Source organism: Lagopus muta, chromosome 2, assembly GCF_023343835.1.
Source record: "Lagopus muta isolate bLagMut1 chromosome 2, bLagMut1 primary, whole genome shotgun sequence".
Classification (NCBI taxonomy): domain Eukaryota; kingdom Metazoa; phylum Chordata; class Aves; order Galliformes; family Phasianidae; genus Lagopus; species Lagopus muta.
Window position 1 is genome coordinate 63727880 of NC_064434.1, and position 27350 is coordinate 63755229.

General features: G+C 37.1%; 1 protein-coding gene across 11 annotated transcripts in view; it reads right to left on the bottom strand.

Moving 5' to 3' along the window:
- Window positions 1-27350, bottom strand: part of GRM1 (glutamate metabotropic receptor 1) — a 177609-nt gene that overhangs the window by 51984 nt on the left and 98275 nt on the right. For all 11 annotated transcript variants that reach the window (XM_048936392.1, XM_048936395.1, XM_048936397.1 and 8 more), the window contains one exon: window positions 10341-10576. In XM_048936392.1, coding sequence (XP_048792349.1) covers window positions 10341-10576 — 236 coding nt within the window. The remainder of the gene's footprint in view (window positions 1-10340; window positions 10577-27350) is intronic.

A 27350-nucleotide genomic window follows, 5' to 3' on the forward strand; every position in this document is an offset into this window, starting at 1 on the left:
TTAGAAATATATAGTAATTATTGTGAGAGCTTGACAAATACTTATTATGATTAATTTTGTTTTTCTTAAAAGCTGGGCTGCATACAAACTGCCTGTAAAATGACCACAAAATGCTCTATTATTTATTTGAGATTATTATTTAACTTCTACAGCAAGACATTAATTCTCAGATCCTATTTTAATTAGAAATGAATATTTCATCTTATAAACAGAAATAATATATGCCTGCAGATTTTGTTGTTGTTGTTCCCTGATTGAATGGCTTGTACGTGTAATCAGCAAAGACACTGATTTCAAATCCAGATATAGCATCTGATATCCATCTTATTTTTTTGTTAGCTAAAATTTAATGCCCACAAGGCTCAATCATTGTGTTTATAGGATGTAGGCATTAACACGATTATTTTAATGGAAGATTCACAAATGGCATGAATGGAAAGGAGGGCTTTTACCCTGTCTGATCCTGAACTGGCCATATTCCAATCTGGCACTGCAATCCCCCCATCTCAAGTTACTCTTTGATAGTTTTTTCTTTGTTTCAATTCTTTTCCTCTGTTTCCTTGCTCAGAAATATGATAGCAGGGGATTTGTTACTCCTACTGCATATTCTGTATCTTCTTCTATCATTCTCAGTCCATTCACAAACTCTCCCTAAGCCCCTTTTTGAGATTCTGCAGAGTTCTGCAAATGCCCTCAGAGTGCTCTCAAAGCCTCAGGCACCATTTAAATATGATTGGTTATTATTGCAGTGACGTTTTTCTTGCTTTCTTTACAAATTGATTAAGCTAACTTCTTCCTCCAGTGCCATGCTGGATACAGACCCAGTTTCTCTAAAGGCAGGATTTCACAGAGAACATTTTCTATATGGCATGTGAAGAAACAATTGGAAAAAAAAAGAAAATTCAACCTTCAGTTTTCCCCTTTCCCTCAGGTAACTATGCAACCTTGCTGCCTTACTTGCACACTTCATTAAAGACATATTTAGAACTACTATTCTTAACATATCTGTTATTTGGAACAAGTCTAGCAGATAATGAGTTGCTGCTACTCTTACAAGAGGCAGGAATGAGCACACTCAAAATCAAACTCACTTAAAAATTTAAAGAAATATTTTCAGGTTTTGATGTTCTTTAGCTAGCTTCAGCCATGACTTTCACCATTAATAAATGAATTTTTTGAGTCAGATACCCTCACAGATATTCAATTATAACATGCAATGATGGAGAAAAGAAAGAGCACAGGAAATAGGACTGATTAAATTTTGAGTGTCATTCTATTCATATAAGGCCTCAGACTTTATCTGAAAGAGACAGAACTCAGTAATTGTTCTGCAGCTTCCAAAGCATTAAACATCTTGGATATTTATATTAGGAACCTGAACACATACTCAAGCCCCTAATTAATTGAATTGATTAATACCTGAACTTCTCTGGTTGCTATTGACTTCCATGGGAATAATGGAGGATCAGTATCCTCAAAAATCAGGACAATTTATCTAGGTCTCAGAGCATGCACTTCAGGAGCCTAATTTTGAGCTTCTTTGTTAGAAAATGATAATTTAGAGTAGGAAAATAGGCAACCTTCATATAAAGCATAGACAGCATTACCACAGAATGAGGAATTTAGTAAGAATGCAGTCTCATTAGATGTTAAATATTCAACACCAGTACAACACCTAAAACTAAATTCTCTACGTTATGGTTGAAAACATGATGAAAATAATAAAGTACAGATTATTCATTAATCTATTTTCTCTGGAGATCTGTGCTCCTATCTGTTATAACAGAAGAAATTGTACAAACTCATCTCTGTCCATTGCTTGAGACCTCAAAATATCTAAATGCTATTTCCCAGTTTTCAGTATACAAGCATGAGATCCTGAAGACTTCAAAGGTGTGAGTCAATAGCTCACATTAACACTGGACAACGCCCTTCAAACATCAGTTTTGTTGGTTAGTGACTCCCTGTGGCTGGCGGGCACAGACAAGCCATACAGTTTTTTAACATAAATTCCCATGGTTCTGTATGAGTTTGAGGAACAGCCAGGAGAAATATCTAGTATTTCCAGCTTTAAGACAATACTGATTTAAGATGGACTTCACAGTTCTTGCATGACAACATATCTCCCCTCAGGCAGTACTACCTTTTTACGTTTTCTTTTACTATTATTGTGAAAGTGAAATCCTTCCTCTCCTCTGTTTTTAAAGTTAAGGTGGTGTTAAGAACACCATTTACAGATTTGATTAAATGCTTATATTTAGGCTAATTAGTCTGATAAGTGACCTGCACACACACACAGATGATTTCTTAGACCAAATTAGTTAATTTTAATTATGCGCTTTTCTCCTTCCCATGCTACTGACAAAATTCAAAGCACCTGCAAGAGTCCACATAGCCTGGACTGCTCTGTTGCTCCCCAGGCACAGCAGACACGAGCATGCAAGAGGCATGAGGGACCATGATTCATGTCTTGCTCCTTTGCAGCTCTATTGGTTTACTCATGTAATGGAGAAGGCTGAATGTCACAAGCCTACCTGGGGATTTTTCTAATCCCATTTGACTCTGGATGTTATAATCCACAACGGAAAGTGTAGGTGTAAATATTAGATTCGGAAAAGTTTTGTTATATCTGACTGTAACATGAATATATTTTTTGGACTGTCTTCTATGCTGTTTCAACAGCACATGTAGAACAATTTTTATGGATTCCAAAGGAAGAAAAACAGATTTTGTGACTGTATTTTGATTGACAAACTGTTTAAAAATTATTTTGAAAAAGATAAAATATTGTATCAACGTAGCTACTTTCATTCCAAACACAGAAATAAGAAGCTAGGAACAAAAACCAGATAGAAGGTAATGCCTTCTCTTAACAATGCCTATGATATATCACAGAAAAGCACATTATTAATAGTCCTCTTCATTAATCCTCATATGTTGTCTTGTAACTTTGTCTGGGAAATAAAATGAGGCTACAGCTCTCCTGTCTTATCTGCTGTAAAAAAGCCTTGGCTAGATAGTGTAGAAACCAGAGTTCTTTCAGACAAGTTGTCCCAAACACATTTTATTCCAGGTGCCAGAAAAACTGAGATCAGAGTTTTGACCCTGCTGCAGGATGAAGCTTAGGATGTCCTGCGTCATATTGAGGGCATAAAAAGTGACATAGGACTCAGCTTATTTTCTACTTCAGAACCTATGAATTTAATTAGAACCCAAAATAGGGGCTAAGGAGGATGAGTCACAGAAGACATAAAGACATGCTACGTCAATATTTTGATTTTTTCTGTTAATGAATGTGTTTAATATATACTGCATCAAGTAACTTACAAGCAGTGACTATCATGAGAGAGTATGTGCCTAGACTCTTCATAAGAAACTTTCTTAAATAATAATTTTCTTAATTTTTCTGATAATTAAGTTTTGTGTATTGTACTACAATTAACTCCCACTTTAGATGCTTCTGCTAATTCAAAGTCTCATGGCACAGGTGCTCTGTGAAGCAGCTTTGCAGATATTGAGATTAAAGGAACGTTCTCAGAGAAGTATCTACGGACTCCATTGACACATAAGATCAAACACTAATAAAGTCTGCTGGATTTGTTTTGTCCAACACACAGCATAACCTTAAACATTCTGAAAACCACTCAGATCAGCTCCCATTAGAAATTTATTCATTCTTTAAACAAAAGATAGAAACAATCAAGTACGTGGCCTAAGAGCTCTGTCCACCAATATGAGTAAATGAGGATGCCAGGCTATTTCATATAAATTGATCAGAATTAAAACGTCTTAAGAAAAAAGACCATGACTAAGAAAAGTCCTGAACTGCATTACTGGTGGACAAGGATGTACACTGAAAGAGGAATTATGTTAGTACTGTCTAAGGATGGGAATAGGTCAGCCATCCATTTTCAATTTTCTCATCTGATGTAATAAGTGCAGTCAAGTAGAACATCAGAGAAAAACAAACCCTATGACAAGCTTAAGTAGAGGTTCTGTAGACCTTCCAAAAAGACATTATTATCCTACATCAGGAAAAAAAAAAACAACACCTCACTAAAACTATACTCAATCTGTTTATGTCTGAATGAGATAAAACTAGGTTCTTTTTAATGAGTGGATGATAACAGTGGCAAACACTTAAAAATGCTGTTCAGAGACATCTTAACTGATCTGGCTATCTTGCTGGTTTAGTACTTTGGTTATAGCATCCCACACACATAACTATATCACTCTTGGACTTGAGCTAGTATTTTCACATAATGTACTGCTCTGTGTGTTCTTGCATATGTCTTTGATTTCTAAAGCATCTCTGCACCATGCTCCATATCTCTTTTAGACCAGGTCTATACAAAGCCATGCAAATGGCACAAGGTCATCACAGTGACAAAGTAAACTACAATTTTTTAATATGTAATTTTTGTCTCAAAAGCTATGAGTCAGCATTATTCATACCAAAGCATAAAAACCTTTTCTGGAATGTTTAGTCCTCCTTATAAACTATTTTCTGCTATCATTAGTGTGTTCTGCCCCTGACTGGGCATCATATGAGGATGAGAACTGCTTAGGTATGGTGTAGTCCTATGTCCTCTTTCTAAGAGAGGCTGATTATGCAGAAAGATAGAAAAAGACACAACTTCTCAGTATCAAAGTTGATGGAAGAATGTAGTGGCCACTCCTTGGCAGGAATGAAGGCCAGCAGCATGCTCAGCTGTACCGACAGCAGAACAGACAGATGCCTGTCGGTCGTGATCACCTCACCACAACTACCATCACTGCTACCCTAGACTTTGCACTCATTAGGCTGCATTTAGAATACTGTGTACAGTTTGAGGACTTCCTAGTACAGAAGGACAATGATAATCTGGAGCTCATTCAGCAGAGGTCCATCAGGATGGGTGCAATCCTTGTCCTGTGAGTATAGACTGAAGGACCTGAGCTTGTTCAGCCTGCAGAAGAGATGGCTGAAGGAAAACCCAACAGCAGCCTTCTCATATCTCTAGGGAGGTTATTAAGAAAAGGACAGGCTCTTCATGGTAGAACATAGCGGGAGTGTGAGAAAATGGACATACCTTGAAACAAGAGAGGCTGAGATTGAATATAAGGCCAAGCTTTTTCACATCCTCACTCTGGAAAAGGTTGCCCAGAGGGCTTTGCTGCCTCCATGCTTCTTTCAAGCCTTCAGTGAATAAAATCCTGAAACCCTCAAAGCTAAACTTATACCTGATCCTTCTTTGAACAGGAGGTTGGACTACAGCCTTCTTAAGCTACTTCCCAGCCTGAGTGATTATGTAATTCTGTGACTTTGGCTGCACTTAGTCTGATTGTTTGTCTTTTCCTTGTACCCAGACAGGAATTAGCAGATAAAGCAATCCTTACGGCATGACCAAGGTATGAGTAAGCATCCAAGGGAACTTGGCCTGCAATTGGAACAAATAAAAAAAAAAATCTATATTTTTTGTTCTTGTCTACCGCAAATAGGTTCACTGATAAATAATCTTTCTCGTCAAAAATCTATTAAATCAATGAATCATTGAATTGCCCACTTTGTTCCACTTCACTCTGTCAAAAAATGTCTGTGCTGATTGCTTGTCTATGCATTCTGTTTTCCCAGCAGATGAACTGCTGTGAACACAATCTGATGTTTGCATAAGTTCCATAATAAATTTTGTAAATCTCTTGTGGTGCAGAGGAGTATTCATCCTATCCAGTTCACAGAAACTGCAGCCATTTTATTATCTGCCAAGAGGTGAATAGACATTCTGTAAACAAGCAGCGAAACCTCCATAAAAGTGTTTGAATTGCACTGAGTTCTACCTCATATCCACGTATGTGAGAATTGCATTTAATTCATGCTCATGTGAGCTTGTCAGGTTCAACAGAGAAACATCCATAACTGTAGTTTAGTGAGGAGAAAAGGACTTCTATTCAGGCTATTTCTATCAGCTCAGAGAGGAGTAAACCTCCAAAGAGCTGTTGGAAAAGTGTTTTTCAATTGACAATACAGACTATCACCATATCTTGCCATCTCCTAGATGTAGAAATGGCTAATTTGTCTGATGAATAGACACAAGCAGTGACTTCTGCTTGGAGCAGTTCTGGAAGTTGCATGCCAAGGGAACATAGCATTAGGATCATTCTGAGGTAGTTTCTTAACATCTCAAATACAAAAGCAGCGTTCTGGTAGTGTTAAAATGGACTACACTGTTCTGATTTGTCATCTGAAGGCCACGAAGAATATTGTGAAGTTCTGAAGCTCCCTATGAGTCAGTTATTCATACAGAGATGCAGAACATGCTGAGTTTCCTGAAGAGTGTAGGTACTAATGGAAAACACTCAGTAGTGGAATGAATATTTTGAGAAGAATAACCTTGTACTGGAAGTGGTCTTGGCCTTCTAGAAATCAAGAAGAGAAAAAAAAAAATATACAAAAAATATCTCTTTTCTATGCAGAAGAAAAATTTTAGACTTGAATCTTACCGTGTTGGTATATACTGTATATCCGAGAAAAAGAGAGAGACAGAGAGGCAGTCAATTTATGAGACTCATTTGGCTATAACATCAGCAAAAAGTGAGTCAGAAATAGCTCCCACTCATTTGGCTGCTACCCAAATGGGAAAAGTAGGATATTTCTTTTTAATTTTGGCAAGAAATAAGTGAATGTTCCCAAAAGAGCAGGTTTTCTTCTCTTCCCAAGAATTTGTGCTACTACCATATAGTACTAGTTCATCCAGATAAACTATTTTGCAACTGTGGTCAGTCTTAAGGCAGATCTCACAGACTGCTTTGTAGACTGGGATGCACTTGGATTTGCTTCCTTCTGGTATTTCCTCTTTCCCCCTCAAAAAATACTCACAGAGTTCAGTGCAACATGAGATTTCCTGAAGGATGACATCAACCTTCTCAGGAACTGAGTGAGAGAATTCATACAATAATTTCTGTCATAGGGGAAGGAGGATTTCTAAGAATTTGCTTCTCCCTTGTTTTCTAGAGTCTGCAATCCCAATCTAGTGCTGACTCAACAGTGTCTTAGAAATTGCAAATGCAGCAGCTGTAAATGTTTGAAGAACAGTCCTCGCCTATCCATGAATGCTGAAAATTGAACTTCACATTCCAGTGCCAATTCTGAATGAATTACTCAATAAAAGAATTAGTTTGTATGTGAGAAAATTATACTGGGTAAGAAGTAATTGAAGATATTCAAATACAAACTTTGTAATTAATCTTCTCTTCAAATTGGAACAAAACATGAATTCTGACTCTCTCTGAACAAGGTAGTTGGAGGAATACATTGTTTTCTCTTGCTTGTGGTATTTCTTACGGATCCCACTGATGGGTAAATACAAGGACACTATGCTCTCCTAAACAACACAAGTATCTTTTGCCCTTGGTATTCTGCTTCATTAGAAAGTTTCCTCGGATTCTGATGATGAATCTGAGCAGACTACTACCTTTGAATCAATTTCTGTTTATACAGAAGTGCAGGTGTGCTGTGTTTTCAGTAATGACTACCAGTGCTCTTTTTGAATACAGAACAGATCAGGACCAAGACTTAGTCACAATGAATGCTAATAATGTGCAAGGAGTCCTGAGAGCACAAGGGACTCAGCGTTTTCCATAATTCAGGATCCTGTATGCCTTGTTACAGGAATACTAATGGCATACTGTGAGGTAAGAAAGAAAGCTCTCAGCTATAATGGAGTTGAGAACCTTAATACCAGTGTTCAATACTGACACCTTTCCTGGAGTGATGGAGTAGTAACAGCAAGATTTTAATTTGTGGTGTAACAAAGTCAGAATGTAGTCTATCAGTGCTTTTGGTGGATATCAAATATTTTTTTTTTATTTATTGGCCTGTGTGGCCCTCATTTTCAAATCTGTGCACATAACCTTCTTTGTGAAGGATGTGAGAAGCAATTCAGATTTTTTTTTTCCCCACATGCTTACAAAGAGGCCTGTCTCCGAATTTATAGGTATAGGTGATAAGTTAAAAAAAGGCATTTTCTTAACACTGCTATACTAAACCTCCTTGGAGAGGAAGACTCCATCAGCAAGCTTTGGAGCTGTTAGTATTTTAGGCAGCATTCTTAAACCAGCAGAAAAATCAGATAAAGATATTCGTGTGGAAAGCTGCGGTGAAGCGTATGTGTGAGTGTATGAAGTCAGCTCTGTGCAGTCAAAGAAAAAGACAATAAGATTTTGTGCATTGCTCCCACACACTCTGGGGACACATAGGTCTGTTGATTCTACAGTTACGCCATTATTTGGAATAGATACATGGTGGGTTTTTCTTTTGTGATTTGAAACATTTATGAACTTCTCAGTTCTGCATGATGATCCTGAGAATTCATCCTCAAGTTTAAGAGATGACTGTTTTTGAGAAAAGCACAAAAAAGTACCACATATTTTGAAGCTTCATGAAAAAATTTAGAGGTTGTTAGAGGAAGGAAAGATGTTAGAGTGCCTAAATTATGGCAATTAACGGTCAGAGTGTACTGATGTCTCTGATACCTGCTTGAGCAGCATGAAACACCACAGCAGGTTTGTACCTGTATCACAACAGAAGATGGTAACTCTGCAGCACCTTCTCCAATATTCAGTGCCTTCAGCCCCAAGATTTCCTAAAAAGTTTGGTGGTGTTTGCTTGCTTTTTCCATAAAGCAGACCATTATTTTTTCCTATGAATTTCTTTTGTGGATTTTTCTCTCAAGTAAAAATCTGTAGTCCACAGCAGCACTTATCTGACAACTCATCTACTCACTGTGAAGAAGTAACCCATGTACTCCAGTTTGATGTCACTAGTTGATATTTGCCTTTGATATGGTAGGCAAAGAATGATCATGCCAGTCCTGCCTATTGTTTAGTGGAGACTGGATAACATACTACCCATGCTTACAGCTGCTGATATTCAGCAGAAATCAGACATTTTATTGAGTAACAGCCTGAAACTTTTTCACAACCAAAGCAAAATTATTTTAATCATAAATTTCTTAAGAAAGAAACTATATATTTGCTTTGTGTGTCCATCATGCATTCTTCCCTTACTAATTTCTGCTCTCGTTGGCCTATGTTAACTACTTTCTCTGAAGTGAAGCAGTCTTAAAATAAATATATATAACATAAATGAACATTTTGGTAGAATGCAAAGTTAATAATTCCTCTGAGTAAAAAAATATCACACAAAACACACAACAATTCCTTAGCCAGTATGTCTTCCTACTAGCTCCCAAGAGCTCATATGGGCCCAGCCAGTCTGCCAGTCATCACATAATGCCATTTTTGAGTCAGTCACAGTGTGTGTTGATATGGCTCATCTATTAATAAGAGAACTGAGGGGAAAGTAAAGGTAATGTGGAAGGTTGGAAGGTTCTGTTAAGAAGTGTTGTTGACGGCAGAGGAACTATAAATACAGTGAGGAGTTATCTCAGCGTGCATGAAATGAGATTACTGCAATTGGATAAAGGGGTTAGAGACATAAAGAATAGGACAAAAATCCATGGGAAGTCAGATTTCATTATTATTTTCTTTCACAGGGTAACTTCCTTACTACTAAAATGTACTCTTTTGACTGGAGATGAAATATTCACCAACTATAATTAAATACTTTCAAAATTATTCAGTAAGTATTTTATACAAAAGTGATCACAACCATCTAAATTTACCAGTACATTCAATCTTACTAAGATATAGTTAATTTTCTCAGGTTCTGACATAGAAAAAAACAAACTGTTTATGAGCAGATACACTTCTCTTACTATGAGGTGAGTATTGCTTCTATTTGTAGGACATTGATGTTTAAATAAGTGCTATGTAGTGGAAAAAAAAAGTATGCTTTTTAATGGGTGAAGAAAAGAAAGTGTGAAACAGATGATTTTCCAGTTTGAAGACACACTGATATTTATTTGGCTATAGTATTTTCTTTGAATTTTGTGATTATCATACTGGTTAGAGAAAATGATTTTGGAAAAAAAAAAAGGTTTCAATTTGTTTCAATTTTTTTCTTAAAATTTAACTTTACTTATTTTATCCTATTCATGGCCATGTATCCATGCTACAAATTTAGGCATTCACCTCAGCCTCAGTACAGACATAAAACCTCAAAGTGGAATGAGCTGCTTTATGACAGAGCAAAATTATACTGAGAGGAATCTGTGCTAGATATTTTTCTCCCAGAATTTTGACTTATGTATTTACAATTTATTTACAATTTGGTTCTCACTTTTCACCATGATTAATAAATTATAAGCAAACAAATAAAGTTCTTTTTTTTTTTTTCTTTTTTTTCTTTTTTTTTTTTTCCCAGAGCACACATTGAAATGGAAAAAGAGCTGATAAATTACCAGTGCAGTTCTTCTGGAAGTTGGGATTCTCTAATGGGTGTCCAGGGATGCGACACTGAAATCTATGCTGCCAGAACTCAGGAAACCAGGGATTGCGGGTATTGGTGTCCAGACGCAGCTTCAGATAGTAGTCATCAAATGACAAGACCTCTGGAGATTGCAGTTTGATGGTGATGCCTCCGTTTGCTTCCTGTTCATAACCTTCAATGACTTCATCTCTGTCTGCCCAACCATCACTGGAAAGAAGCAAAAATACCTTATTATCCAGAGACAGAAAACTTGTTTCGAAAAAGCAGCTGGCCAAAGGCAGACCAGAATCTTCAGAAGCAAGTGATTAGAGGAAAATCTGAAGGCATATCTAAATTCAGGCAGATGGGGAAAGAAGAAAGCACAGTAAAAGAGACTTGTAATGAGCAGTCTGACTGATTTCATGCCGAGCCCTCATTAACTCATCTGGAACGAAGAGGATTTATCTTTGTCCCTTCAGAAAGAATTTTTGGGTGTAGTTTCTTTTGTGATATCTCCATGACTGAATCTCCTCGCCTTTTTCAGGCTATCCTGTGATGGTGGAAACTGAAAGAATTAATAACAATTGAAAGCAAAGGATCCTGAGATTTCTTTTCAGCATGAGTGGATTGTATAGCTACTAGAATAATTTAAATCACACACGAAGTGAGAAGTGCATTGTGTTGGAAGAGAGTAGGATATTATATCTATCAAGGATACTTAATAAAGTTGAAAAATTTCAAAAGAAAACCACATGCTATTCTTATACTATGTGGGATCTATGATAAAATTTCTTCTTTTTTATTTTCTTATAAATTTATTTATTTTAAAACAATGGATTTTTATTTTACTTCTCTGTTTATTCATTTAGGTGACATTCTTCAAAACCTGAGGTTAAAACTTTTTCTTGGAAACATTATTTCATGGAAAATCTATTTTGACAGGTTTTAACAAAGTCAATTTTGCTTAGCATCTGAGTTTTAGTTTAGTTTTTTAAATTAGACATCTGTTGATTTTGAAAATCTGTTTGAGTTTCTCCAGTTCTTACTAGGGTCTCCTAAGAATAGTAATATTACGGTATAATTTAGGTGCAAATTTAAGTCAGCCACTGCTTAATTTTAATGCATTGGTCATCTCATAAGAGAAATAGATTATTCTGGCATGTCAGATCCAGCTGCATCCAGAATCAAGTTGAAGTACTGCTGCTGTGACAAGCAGACAGATGAAGCACTCTCAGAAGAAAAATTTGATTGACCATTAAAAAAAGTCCCTGTTCAGTGACTTCATCCTGACCTCTCTTTAGGAGACTTTCATATAGCCTTGGGAAGAGCATTATGGTACAACTGCAAAGCCAGAAGCATTTATAAAACACTTGACATAGGTGTGACTGGGACTCCAAAGTGGAGAACATACAAAATTGGAAGCAGCAAGCTCTGTCACAGTCCTAGACAGAAGTAAAGTGACTATGCATTGGGCATCTGTGAGTCTGGTTCCCAGCCACCAGACTGAGCACTTGCATGGTTTCAGCAGCATTTACATTGACTTCTGCATCTGGGCTTCAAGCACTTGGAAAAAAATTCTGGTCTCCATGGAAAAACAGGAATGCCCAGTACTGAGTGCTTTTCATATGGGACACAGGATACAAGCCTCTATTACAGGAAGTCATTTCAGACAGGAACATCTGGCAGCAGAGTTACTGAGTGACCAATGGCCTGGAAACTCACAAAGACACACTGAAGACCTCTCCTATGAGGACAGAGCTGGGACCCTTAAGCCTGGATAACAGAAGGCTGCAAGGTGACCTGATAGCAGCCTCTCAGCATCTAGAGGAGAGTTACAGGAAAGAAAGGAACAAACACTTTAGCAGAGTTTCTATACAGAGCTAGGGGAAACAGCTTCAAACTCAAAGAGGGTAAACTTAGGTTAGATATATGGAAAAAATCTTTTACAGTGAGTATGTTGAGGCTCTGGAACAGGTTACTTAGTGATGTTGTCAATGTTCTGTCCCTGCAGATTTTCAAGAAGAGGCTGGATCAGGCCCTAGGCAACCTGATCTACCTGCGGCATGCTGTTCACTGCAGGGGAGTTGGACTAGATGGTCTTCAGATGTCTCTTCCAACTCTAAGGTTTCTATGATTCTAAGACAGCTGGTTCTTTCATGGCTGGTTTGAGCCAGCGTTTCATCTTTGTTTCCTCTTTGCCAAAGCTTTGCAGTAGAAGTAGCTGAACCACTTCCAAAAAACGGGCAGAAAGTTCAGGGAAGGAAGAAGCAACTGTTTATGAGTCTCTTTATGAAATGGTGGTGGACACAAGATTGAACCCCAAAGAGGCTCTATACCAGGCCTTCAGTGCCCTGCTCTGCTCAGGTCCTGTCTTTGTACCAACACAGTCCTATGGATAATAAAGTGGTATGATCCTAGCTAGACAGCTACTTTTGATTTACCATGGAATTGCACAGTCAGAAGACTCTGTTTCTGCTCCATGCCCCACTCAGCTGTCTAGAATTTTGGAGAGGGAAATAAACCACAGCTCATCTACCCCTCACGCTCAGTGCAACTAACAAAACATACAGTACACTCTTACTGCCTCATAGCAGAACACAGTCTAGGCAGCCCTAGAAAGGTAAAACCAGGAGAGAAAACAAGCTAGCACCAATGAGGACAAAAAGACCATATTTATTTCTTTTTATGTGGGGGAAAAAAAGTAAGAGGTCACTGTCACAGTATAAGTGAGTCCTAATTGCATGATTACTTCATTATTTGTCACAATGTTTATGGCTGGCAAACTGTAGACTCAAGCAGAAATATTACTGAGTCAAAAAGATTAAGTAAACCCAGCCATTTTTTACTAGGCTTTCTAGAAATGAGGTAGTTTCTCTAGTGCTTGGATTCCTACCAGTCAAACACTGCAAGTGATTTATTCTACTCCTTTGCAAGTTTGCCTTGGAAAATTGCCAGATTCACTCTGAAAGGCAAAGAAGAGCAATTCCACAAAGACAAAAAAAAAAAGTGTATTTCAAATTCTTTGAGTGCAGCTGATGGAAAAGTTCTCATAAATTGGAACACAGATCGTCACCTAATGTTTCTTTGGTCCTCCCCAAGAGACCTAGATCTCTTCCTAGCCCCAGACGTTTTCGTTCCTACTTAGACTTCCTCAAATTATTAAGTCAACCTTGTAAGCTTTGTTCCCAACCAAATGTGAAGAAAAGTTTCTGAAATCAGAAAAACGTTCATATGTGTTGAACATTATATGGAAGCTCTGCTCTACTTTCAGAAATATCAAGGAAGCAAAAAGAAGCCCTCTGGTCTTTGAGAAGATCTCTGCCATTCTGGCAGCCTCAGGCTGGCAGTGCTGAGAGGTGCCCTCGGGCCATGCAGCCACATCAGCACCTTTGGGAGGAGGGCTATCAGAGACCTAAGATCTTTTTATAATATCTAATTAAATTTCTTTATACTGTGAAAAAAGGAATTAAAAATTAATTAAAAAATGGTCTGGAAACTGTGCATTTTTAGTGCTACATGACTAAATGGATGGTATTGCAGATGGTAGTATGAAAAAAAAAGACTTTTCTAAAGCTGAGCAACACTGTGATTCTGAAGCCCAGAGAGTGCATTTCATTGTCAAGAACATAAGACCAATAGCTGATTGAAAGGAAAAATGAAATTACATTAAAAAAATCAGAACGTTACATTCTATTTCTTTGTTGTCAGAATCCAGTACTTTCCACTTAGTTTCCTTTTTCATTTGACTGAGTACAGAATAGCACTGCATGTTACCAGTACATCTCTTCCATGTGCCTTTACTGAAGATTTCAAGAGATAGTCCAACATCTATCACCAAAAATGCCTTCCCTGCTGACTGTTGGTATTGTGAAACTGTCTAGCCTTAAAACCTGTTGGGTATCTTGTGCAATAGCTGATAAGAAGCTCTGCAAGAGAGTTTAAAGTGTCGAGACATAAACACTGGGGGAGGAATAAGTATGTGGGTGTCAAACCAGCAACCACACTGCTCATTGTTAGGAGAGAAAGAACCAACTGCTTTTGTTACAATTTTGTGGAGTTTATTGCAAGTAAAATGGCCACTGATATTCTATCAGCTATTCTCAGTTCAGATGCCAATTAGTGGCTAACATTCATAATGCCAAATCCAAATTACAGCATTTATTAACAAAATCAGGCAGAGAGGGAAAATCCCCAGTTACTCTGTCTAGCTTCAGAAGTCCTATTTCCACTACCTCCAACTGAGTCTGAAGAAACAAAGCTGATTTTTCCTTAACCAATTTACCATCCTGTTACCATATTAGAATGGACATATCTGAATTACGGTTTAAGCACCATCTCTCTGTTTTCTGAACGACAGTCATGGATATTTGCGTAACTGAAACACCAGAACTAATGTAATGGATTCCCAGTTTCCTCTCCTCTTCCAAACGTGAACACTGTCAGCTGCTTTTCACAAGGGCTGATGAGATAACCAGCAATCAAGCATTCTATTTTCATCTCCCCAGGACTCAACTGCAGCAGCAGTATGGCTCTGCTTCCCAGCACAGCACTTGGAGTGTTACTGGTTTCAGCTGTCTTTCCCAAATAGACAAACAAACACACCAGACAGACACATGCTGTTGATTATTAAGACTACTTGGAAGTTGCTCTTTGATAACTGTAGAAAGTAGCATTCTTTCATAGGTAAAGAAAACAAAACATGTTAGGCAGTCATGGAAACTGACTGGCACTTTGAACACTGCATCCTTACAGGTCTTGATTTGATGGAGGGCAATTGATTCATGTCTGTTTTTATGGAGCATTGAGTTGTTGGCAGATTCATCAAGCCCTTTTGTACTACCTAAGGTAATGTTTTCTTGAGAAGTTTGTGTTCATGGTAACTTTTTTTCTTCTGTATTGGCCAAGTCTCATAAAATAAATAAATTAATTACGAACACAAGCCCTTCGTACATGCCAAGTGAACTATTTTTCCAGTAATTCTCCTGTCTGGTGCAGATATTCCTTTTACTATTATAAAATGAGGCAAAGAATATATCCTCCTCAATTAAGGCAGCAGGGTCTCAGGTAAACATAACTGTCACACAGACGGGTAAGAGCCTATTGCCATTCTCTGTATCCACAAAACTAAAGCACATGTCAATATACTTTCCCTGCAAAGTAAATATCTAGATTCACAAAGCATGTTTCGGAAAGCCTTCTTACCATTGCTCTCAAGGCCGCCAAAACCTGCTGCTATATTAAATTTCTAATAGATTTAAATATGAGGACTGTTCAACACTCAATTAAATGTCTTGGCCATTTTGTCATTTATGTCAATAAATCTACTTTTAATGAAAATCATTATATGCTGATATATTTTGATGTTTTGTTTGGAAAGTGCTTTTTGCAAAACTATCTAAGCAGGGAGCAGACATTGACTATTTAGAAACAGGTTACTTAGAGGCATTTCAAATCACTACAGCCCTTCAAATAATGACAAATGGAGTTCAAGTAATTTCTAATTTGGTTCTGATAAATGACAATGTTTTTGATGGCTGATCAGACCCAGAAGAATAGAAAGACTATTTCTCTCTCTCTATAAAAATTCTCTTCTGATAGTGCCCTACTGGAAAATCTGGCATGGATTCTAACCTCTGTCTGCAGGACACAACTGCTGTGTGTTCCTCTGACAGAATGTATGAAAATACAGAGTTCAGCATAAGATGAGCCTCAAAAGTTCCTGTTGTGCTAGATAGAATATGCATCTCCACAAGAAGGTCAGTGTTGCTACTTGGTATGAGCAAGAATAGCAGAAATTGGCCCAGAGTCCATTAACAAACAGTATTCTAACTGGCTTCTCGACTACCCAATTCTGGAAGTAGACTTAAAAAAAAAAATTATCTTGCCTGCCTGATATAACAGAAAGAAAAAAAAAACACATAGCTAATTGTGGAGGAGGATGGAACTCTTCTCTGGTAAAAAGGAACTCTACCAAAATGTTCAATTCTCATGTAATACAGACCTCAAACTGAAGATTTTACATAAAGAAAACAAAGGCCATCCTATATTCACAAGTCATCAGCTAGCAAAGTGTCTTTCCTCCTTCAGCTTATGCACTTTGAGTCAATCCTACTGGCCACCATCAGCAGAAAGGTGCTGACCACTATTGTTAACAAGCATGAGGTTAAACCTTAGAAGCAAAAGGCTATTTTTGCCCTCATTCATTAATCTTGTTCAACAGTCTTACAGACTTGCATTAAAGTTAGAAGAGCTTTCCTCAGCCACAAAACCATAAGCTCTTAAACATAGTTTTGTATGTTAGATGAATCCTGACAGTGCAGATTAGTCACACAGAATCACAGAATCACCAAGGTTGGAAAAGACCTTCAAGATCATCCAGTCCAACCATCCACCTATCACCAATAGTAATCACTAAACCATATCCCTCAGTACAAAACCCAAACTCTAAAGTCCACCAACTACAAGTAAGCCTGTATCTCACTGCTGGCAAGATCAGGCTGAAAGGCTACGCACTGTCACGCTACAACCTGTGGCTTGCTGAGCATTGTCCAAGCTCAAAACAAGAATGAAATTTACTACATCTTGTCAACTGGGAGAAAAACAACATAAATAAACCAATACTCTTGCTTCTGCAAGCACAGGCAGGAGAAACTGCTTTCCCCAACCAGCTGTCTTTTGCAGCACACATCACGAGGTACAGTCAGCAGAGAGAGCTGGGGCTCTTCAGCCTGGAAAAGAGAAAGCTCCAGAGAGACCTTATAGCAGCCAGTACCTGAAGGGGCCTACTGAAGAGTTGGGGAGGACTTTTTATGAAAGAATGTAGAGACAGAATAAGGGGAAATGTCTGCAAACTGGAGGAGGGTAGATTTAGACTAGATATTAGGAAGAAATTTTTTACTGTGACGGTGGTGAGATACAGGAACAGGTCACCCAGAGAGTTTCTGGATGCCTCCTCTTTCTGCTTACGAGGAAGCAAAATTGCTTCTGACAGGATCTTGGTGATGTCAGGCAAAATATTTTCAGGTAGGCCAGTATTCATATACAGAAAGAAGAACGAAACTTACCCAGCTGGTTTAAAAAAAAAACAAAAACACAGGTGTAAAAATTTCCCTGGAAGCCACGCTCCTTCATCAGGTGCTCAATCACCAGTCCAAGCCATGACACAAGAGTTCCCCTACAACACTCCCTAGGGGTGTTGAAGGCTAGCTGGATGGGGCTTTGAGCAACCTAACCTGGTCCAGTGAGAGGTGCCCCTGCCTATAGCAGGGGGTTAGAACTAGATCTTGGAAGAGATCTTAAAGGTCTCTTCCATCTTAAAACATTCACTGATTTCCCCATAGATTATACTGGGCTCAAAATGTACCTTGAATTCCAGCATTTAGATTTGTCCTGGATGTGGACTTTCATAGGTTAGTATGGACTCAAATCAACTGAGAGCGTCATGAGAATATCAGCTATGCAATATGGGAGCAGAACAAGAAAAACACTGAAGCAACTTCTTGGAGGGCAATGGAAAGTAAAAAGGAGAGAGATCACTGCCTTACCAATTTCTGTCATGCATAAAGGAGGTAGAAGAGGAGCAATTAATAATCATTATTAGGTGCCAAACAATGCAGTTACTGATTTTAGACTCATAACTCACATAGGGCTACTATGCCCCTGTGGATTATAATCCTGTCATGGACTATTAATTGAAGAACATGTCAAAACTTGTTGGGACTTGATGGACATCTCTAGGAAGAACTAACATGATTTAGGAAAAGTCCAGTAATATTCACCCATTAACTCTGCTGCCTTTAAGACAGGTATGTGTTTACCATCGCGGCTGGAACTCAAAGGTCCTAAAGAAGGTGCTACTTTCTGAGTGAAGCTGGAAGATGAAGTCTAAAAAAAATCACCAAGGCTACCTTCTGCAAGCATTTACTCAGAATTCTTAGTACATTTTCTGTTCATGTCAGTTTCATTTCATAACACTGCATATGCAATTTTTCACTTCCTGCCCATGGTTACTGATGCTGCACAGCCGTAGTAGCACATTGGTTCCTATATTTTCCACTAGCACAAATTGTTGAAACGAGCTTCCAATTTTTACTTTGTGAATCAGTGGATTTTTTGAATGAATGACACTCTGTACAGAACCAAAGTTAATAAATGTTATGTCATTATATTTCAATTATTATTATTCACTTTTGTGTGAATTTTCAGAGTTTTTGCACTGCTCACTTAAAAAAAACTTAGATTATAACCTCATGGACCATGATAGATTGTCTATTTTGTAAATATGTATTCAGGAAAGTTTTAATTATCTGATGCAGTGTATATATTTGCATGCAATTTGCATAATATAAATTAACTGTCTATCATGCTGACATTATCTTGGGGAGTTTTTGCTGTGAAGATTCATGACACGGTTGGCATATACCCCTTTTTGTAAATGTAGTGTTTTCTTTTATGCAGAAAAGGCTTTCCCATTCTCAAGGGTGCACAATGGTGCATATCTTGGAAAATCAGCAACCATACATGTATTCTCTAGGGCAAAAACTGATTTTTAAAAGATGTACACATGCTTCCACCCTAGAATGTCAAGGGGAGTGAACCCTTGTTCTGCATATTTGAAATTCACAACTTGAGACATTATGAATGCACAGTGTCTTTTCAAAATAAAAGTATGTGTGTAAGGAGGAAGAGAGAATCTCATTAAAAAAAAAAAAAAAAAAAAAAACACAAATTTAGGTTGCCTTAATCTTAGCACTTGGCATTATGACATGTCATCCTGGGCTCTAACAAGAGCTACCAAATCCAAGATTTTTATCAATTTATTATTATACTGAATTTTGACAACAGAAAGTTTTATCTCTTATTCTTTGTACAAGTTTATGGGGATATTCCCCTTTCTGTTACTGTGCTGCAGATTGCAAGCAAGGAGACTCCACTGCAGAATGAATACTACTAATAATAGGTAGCTTCTGCTGCAAAGAACTCAAATGTTGCCCATTTTCTGGAAGTACGGGTAGAAAGTGATATTATTAGTAAGACTTCCATTCTGTCTAAAAGTCTGATAGCTTGAAGCTTTTTGCTGTGCAACCCTGCAAAACATAAAGGAGAACGGTGTGCTTCCTACCACTGATCCAATAACCTACAAATGACTCATGTCTGAGGGCTAGATCTGAAGGATTGGATAAAGAGAACCAGTACGGAGGGAAACAGTCTAGAAATGCATGAAAAGGTATACATGCAGGAATGTGAACAGATGTGACCCTATCTGCTCCATTCCTCTCAAGTAGACCTTGATGGATGTTTGGGTGTGATTCTTTTCTGCTTCCTACAAGATCATCATAGACGTTTTCCTTAACCACAAACAAAAAAGTAGAAACATTTTCTTCCTTCTACCCTTGTTTTCTATTTTGAGGTGCTGAGGAGCAGGAAAACAGGAAAACATAAACACAGGAAAACACAAACCTAGAAATAGATTTTCTCAGTTTTTCAGATAAACAGTGTTAAACCCAAATATACCTTGAATTCCAGTCTTTAGATTTACAGCCATGTTGATTTTTCATACAATAAACCAGAATTTTTTTTCTGTGTTGCATATTTTTATGTGAATCCCTCAGGTCACCCTCAGTATAATCCTCTTATATGACAATGCTTAGAAGAAACAGGTATGGAGTTTATAGTCCTTTTTTCATATCACATTTCAAATATGCAAATATAAGGAAGACATCCTACGTCTTGTATCAAGTTGCTTTCAATGGTTCATAGACACCCTATTTTAAAACCTTGTCCTACAAGATTTCTGGAGTGCTGTTTTCACACATTTATGCAAGAACTGCTCATTTCTTTGGTAGTTCTTCGAGAAATAGATAGTGTGGGTAAAAGCACACTATCCACTCTATACCAAAGCATACTGAAAGGGCTTTCGAAACATAATTAAAATAAAATGAAAAACTAAAGGTGAAACATGATAGAAGCATGTTTCTTGTGAAGAGATTAAGAAAAGTTAGCATGTATCAGAAACAAATACTGCTACAATGTTAAACAGCTCAAGAGCCACATGCAAATCAAGAAACCAATGAAAAATCTGAATAGCGAATTCACCTGAAAATTAAGCAATCTGTACAAAAACAGTTACTGAACATAAAAATAGGTTTAATATCCTGAAAAATATTTTTTAAATAACCCACTTTGTTCAGCTAATACTGTTATGCTTGACCTAAACTGCAACTGCTATACAGCAACTGCTATAGAGTACTTTGAATATATTTAAAAGAATTATTGATTCACTCTTCTGCACTTAATGCTTTCTTAACATCATAAATCCTTATTCAGGTAGAGGCTACATAATTCTGAAATAAGTAAACTAAGTACAAACTAAGTACAACACACTAAAAATCACCCAACATCCTTCTACTCCTTAAGATTATTTGCCTTATCAAGCAGAGGCACAGCAGAATGCCAGCATATTTTCAGATATTTTTAGAATGCCAAATATTTGTAGTTATTTGGGTGTTTGAGATGTAATCCACACTAAATCAAAATATGTCCAGAATACACCTGGAAATGATCAGGTATCTTGCTCAGAAGAACCACCGAAATACACAATCTTGCTTAAATGCTTCTTATTAACTGCTGTTCATATTGTTTGAGTGTGACTCATTCTAGGGATCATGCTGACTGACATCCAGAGGGTCAAGATGGCAGATAACCACTGATGTAAGGAAAAAGTTCACACAGGCTTCTGCTAGCATGCAGTAGCTGAATAGCATTACCAGTGCGTCCTACAGTAACCTCATTTTATGGCAGTGAAGGTGCAGAATAGCTGTAGTGAGATGCATGCTTAAATATAGACATTGCATACAGGAGTTGCTGTCTACCAGTCTGGCTATCTAGGAATTAGAAAAAGCACTTGGTGAATCATTTTCTTCCATTTTCAAAATAATGATTAATACGCAGATCTATCCAAATGTTTAAGAGCATGGCAGAGTATTTTCTAAAAGCTACATGTTACACTGTAAGCTGCACTAATCAGAAAAGTATATTGACCACAGTATACAAAAGAGTAAAAGTAACATTCTAATATAAGCATTAATAAAAATAGTGAAGTCAACAGAGGTACATTTAGAAAAAAATCAGCGCTTTGGCAATATCTTGAGCAGGCAATGTGTTCTTAAAGGTATTTGAAACATGTTTAAAATTGGAGAAGTTAAATAGTTGAATGTACTTTTTATGTGCTCAAGACAACTTAAAACTAAGCACATACACCATTGTATAAACTACTCACATTTCATCATACTTATCAAGAGTGCAGAAAGACAGCAGTCAACGCCATATTTGAGGAGGCTTCAATTCTTCAAGGGATCTAAATTTCCAAATCACCAAATGAAGACAAAATAATCGGTTTTACCTTCTGGCTGGATAAAACAAAATGTTATTCTTTGTTAATTTTGGACTGGATTTTGGGAGGGTAGCTGTTTTCCTTCAAGTTCTCAACTTATATTTGAATTGCAAGACGTTTTCTACACAATCCTTCAAGGTATCTTTTCCATCATGAGAAATTCTTTTGATGGTACCAAGAATGCTGTTTGGCTTTGTTTTAATCCTTGAATCATAAAGAAACTGCTCCCTGAGTTAGTTTGTACCTGCATCTCTCCCTTCGCAACAGTTGGAGTCATCTGATGCCCTGGTGCTGGGGTGCTTCTGTGACAAACGAAAGTGCCCCAAACTTCCCTTCTGCCAATCTGTCTAACCACATTTTCTATCTGATGGATTTTCTTAATCCTCAACTTTTTAAGTTGGCCTCAGACTGTTTCTTACTGGATAAATATTCTTCTTTACTTTTGTGTGTGTTCTTTATTATGAATTTGGGGGCAAATGAACTGCCTTAACTGCACAGGATAGAACACTGACAACTGACAATTTTTATCATCTAAAATCTGTGCCTGCTGCAAACTTGTGAGGGATTTTAACAGAGAGATTTGCCTGGTTGTACAATCACAGCATAACAGCTAAGTGAACATCACAAGATTTGAATTAAAACAGCAACACATATCAGATATGTACTTTCAAGTACTTACAATGTTTGTAAATAATTACTTACAGTATTTATAGATAGAATTAGAAATACACATGCACTAGCAAGAAAACTGAATCTTGAAGGTATCTCTCATTTTAAATGTCAGATGCAGGAGTTCAGGATTTATCCAAGAGACTGATAAAACTGTTTTCCTACAAACACATACAAACACTGCATACTAGCAGAGCAAAGGCTGGCTGTCCTCCAAGCCTTTCTTCTAGCACAGGGCTATGCTTTTGCCCTTTGTTTTTGGAATCATGGATCATATCCCTCTATTCTGTCCTAATGAGGCCATATCTAGAGTATTGCATTGAGCCATGTGGCCCCCAGAACAAGAAAGATGTGGAGTTCTTGGAGCAGGTCCAGAGGAGGGCTACAGAGATGATCAGAGGGCTGAAGCATCTCTCTTATGAGGACAGGCTGAGAGAGTTGGTCTTGTTCAGCTTGGAGAAAAGAAAGATCTGGGGAGACCTCACTACAGCTTTTCAGTATTTAAAGGGAGTTTATAAGCAGGAGGGAGATAGTTTTATACAATTTGATAGTGATAGGACAAGGGAGAATGGTCTTAAACTAAAAGAGGGAAGATTTATGTTATATGTTAGGAGGAAATTATTTACTCAGAGGGTGGTGAGGCCCTGGAACATATTGTCCAGAGGGGTTGTGGACACCTCATCCCTGTATGTGTTCAAGGCCAGATTGGATGACTCTCCAGGCAGCCTGATCTGGTGAGTGATAGTCCTGCCCATGGCAGGGAGCTTGGAACTAGCTGATCTTGAAAATTCCTTCCAACAAAGCTATTCTGTGATTCTATGATTTTATGATTCTGTCCTTCTGTGATTCTCTGGATAGTTTAGGTTAGAAGAGATCACTAGAGTTCTTATAGTTCAGCAAGCTGCATTGTCTTTGTATCTCACTTCAAGTAATTTGTCCAATTCCAGTCCCTATCTTTAGGTCTTCCTACAAATTATGAGTTAACAAATTTGCTGCTATAACTTAAGTTTCATGCTTTTAATTAGGAAGCCAAAACTTCTTTTATGGGTTATTAATCTATTGAGCCTGAAACAATCAAAACTCTCCTAGGATTGAGTTTTATTAATTAGTGATGATGGCACAACTTTGTAATGGAAAACTTATGTAAACTTTAAAAAAAAAAAACTGATTTTTCTCTACCTTTTGCCCAAAGGCATGATGGTTAAAAAGTGTGTGCACAGCCGTTTTCATAGTATAGATAGAGATAAACATTTTTCTACTTATGAGCATTCCTTTCCAAGCCAGACAAGAGGGATGAATATAGAACCAAATTAAATCGATGACTGCCACTTTGCTTCATACAGTAGTGGGGAGATATGCAAAGAAATCTGAAAGGCACAGTGTGGAAACTGCCCTTGAGTAAAACTTCTGCATTTACAGGCAAGGGAAGGTGGAAAAATGAAAACCAAGAGACATTCCTAAGTAGGGCAGAGCCTTGAGACAGGGTTTGGTGTGACTATACCCAAGCAAGACAAGACAAAGAGATCCAGAAGTCACTGTAAAAACAACAACAATAACAACGACAACAACAAAACACCCACAACAACAAAACAAAAAACAGGTTCTTGTATTCATGCGTTGGAAAACCAGTAAAGCCTAATGGCTTCAAAATAAGTCATAGGCACATTTAAAGAAATTATAAGTGGAAAAAAGAAAGGAAAATTATTTCTTCCCTAAAAAAATACAGTTGTGGGGCAAATGTAAGAACAGCAATCTGATTTTGTTTTTTAGTAGTTTGAATGCAATGACTTTCTCTCTCTCTCTCTCTCTCTCTCTCACACACACACACACACACACACACACACACACAAAAAAAAAAAAAAAAAAAAAAAGGATAAGACAGAAAAACGATGGAGAAGACAGAGCAAGATAAAGAGCTCTACTGATTTTGCATATCGTGACTTGTGCGCTGTAACCAAAGGGAGATTGTACGGTCTGCACTGGGAGAAACCCAGGGTGTGATTTAAAGCAAAATAGGCACAGAGCTTTCAGCCACTTGAAGATACGTTGGAGAGGAAGATTGTATGAGCTTTTCAGGGTTGCTGTTACCATCACAGATGGCCACCTGTGCTTAGTCCTCTACCTTCTTGTCCAGTGGTGCTTTAAAGCTTGTTTAGTTCTCAGTGGAGAACTAAACATAATACAATAGAAAATACAAGATGTCACTCAGCATTAGTAAATATTGGTTAGTTAGAGAAAGGAAGGCATCTGAGGATAGTACCAAGGTCACTTTTGTTGTTTAACTTTTGGAAGGTCCATGGCAGACAGAGCATGCTGGGAAAGAATGTAGATTAGAAGATATTTTGGGAATTTTAAAATAAGAAATGTTTAACAAACAGATATATAAATACATCACTGATACTGTAATTTTTCAAATATTGTTACTGCTAATCCAGGAGGGGAAGAAGCATATTACTACAGGATAGTCAGTACTATTTGAATATAAATAATTCATAATCTGTTTAATTGGTATTGGTCCTAATTCCAGTTGTAAGAAAAGAAAATTGTTTAGCAAAATGCTTATTCTGGCAACATTTAGGAAATAATACTGATGAAAAGAATTGAAAATGATTTAATTTTTTGCAGTATCATTACAAGATGCAGTATTTTTTTTAATTTATTTTTACTTACATTGGAGTAAAAATGTAGCCTTTCAGCAAATAAAAGCTTTTTTAAAATCAGAGGGTTTTTTTTACTAATTAATTAGAAATAGTCATATATTTTCAAAATTTGTACACTGAACTTTACACAGCAATTGTTATAGGGGATGAAGGCAGGGAAGCTGAGCAGATATTAAACCTGTAGTCATCATGGATATAAGTCAAAAGGGAACTTACATGAATGGAAATGAACTCTACTTGCCAGTCAGTTTTCCTCATGTGACACTTGCCCTGCAAGTTTCCCATGCTATGATTTAGAGCTGACTTACTATCTCCTGCATAATGATTCCCACTATGGCCAAGCAACCCACTGTCACTCTTACTTCTCTTTCTCATCTGATCATCTATTTTCTCCTCACTTTTCCTTTCTGCACTGCATGACCTCCACCCTATCACACTGGTTCTTCCTTTGATGAAAGCCTCTCTATATTGCTACAGTTCAAGTGGTAGAGAAACATAAAACTTCATCAAGTATGAAGAAAAGGACACCTTTTATTAGTAACTTTTTTTTTAATGGACAGTTTGTCCATATGTGCTACCAGTGATTGCACACTGGAAATTTCATTTTAGTTTCTACTGAAACAGTGCAAAAGTAGAAAGATGCCACATTAATTAAAAAGAATTAGCAGTAAAAGAGTGAAATAGTATTACGTAGTTTTGAGAAAAGGACAGAACTGTTCTGCAAGACTGACCTAGTGTAAAGATCAAGATCACAACAAGAATGTTATTCTTTGCTCCACTGACATCAAGTTTAACTGTACAACAAGATGCATGTACTCCAACAGATACACTAATTTTTGATTGGTCTACTGCTAGCATTAATCTTACATTAAATACATCTGCATTCTAAACTCAGAAACAAAAATGTAAGTACATCTCTAAAAAAAAAATTGGAATTCGATCCATTACTGTTGTAGGAGATGCTTGAACTCTCTAAAATATGAGTAGTAGATCATTGCAGTGTTTTCAGTGAGAACTCTGTTAGGACTCAGTAACTGTGTTTTTGCACAGAGAACAGAAGAAAAACTGGAGCTATGGAACTAAAATATGATTCCCAAAAAAGACACCCTTCTGTCATATTATAATCAAGTGTAGTTGTTTTATATGTGTGCCATATATTTCCACCAGTCAGGAAAAGAGCAAGGTAAGAAAGGGCTTTGGGAAAAAAGCAATGAAGTTAGAAGATTATGAAAGTAGCATTTCCTAGCTTGCTTTACATTATTGTCTTAGGGAAATCTCTACCTCAAGACTAAAAATCTACAAGCATCAATGAATTCAAGCTTGGGAATGTATTTCCTCATATTCAAAGAGAGGAGAAGCATTTCTTTATTACTTGCTTGTCTAATCAATGGCCAGAAAATAGTAAGGGTTATTTTGCAGGGTAGGTTTGACAGGGAACTGTCCAATGGGAATTCATTTAATAAGATAAACTATTCAAATGGCATATTCAGGAAATCCTTAGAGAAGAACATACCAGCATTAATTTGACAGCCTTTTTTTTTTTTTTTTTCCTGTAGAAATCTTTTTTTCTAAAAAAAGAAGAAAAAAAGAAAAAAAAAACAATATAATAATGAAGATCAATAAGGACAGACTCATTTTTCTCTTTCTTTTTTTCCTTAATGAAAAAAAAAAAAAAAAAAAAAAAAAAAAGGATCTAATTACCAGATCTGTTTTTAGTTGTTTTGAAATGTAAGCTCATTTAAAGCTAACAAGCCCATTTAACAACAATAAGAAGGGATAATACTTCTCCTTTCTCTGCTCCCAGACCTTCTTTACCAATCTCGTTCACAGCATAAACCATCCAGTATTTTTTCACATTTGATGTTAGGTGCTTTGCGAAGAATTTTTGTCACTTATTAGAAGTAAAAACAAAAATAATTGCCAGTAACCCAAATATTTGATGAGAACAGAATATGAAATTACAAGATAAGCTTACAAATTAAGAGATATTGGAATATATGATATTTTCAGAGAATTTTTCAAGTCTTCACAGTTTATGTATTTCAATCCTCAGATCTTTCTTTAGAAACATCAGAGCCACACAATTTACATTAAAGGAAAAACCATACTGTAGCATGCCTTCAAGAACTAGAGCTGAATAGAAATACAAATAATCTATAAACTATATACACACAAAGGAATTCAGCTCTACTCTTCCTACTAAGACTGGAGAAACAGGCTTGATAACCAATGTGCCAAAAGTACAGACACACAGCGCTAGGTCTAGCAGGTCTAGGGAAAA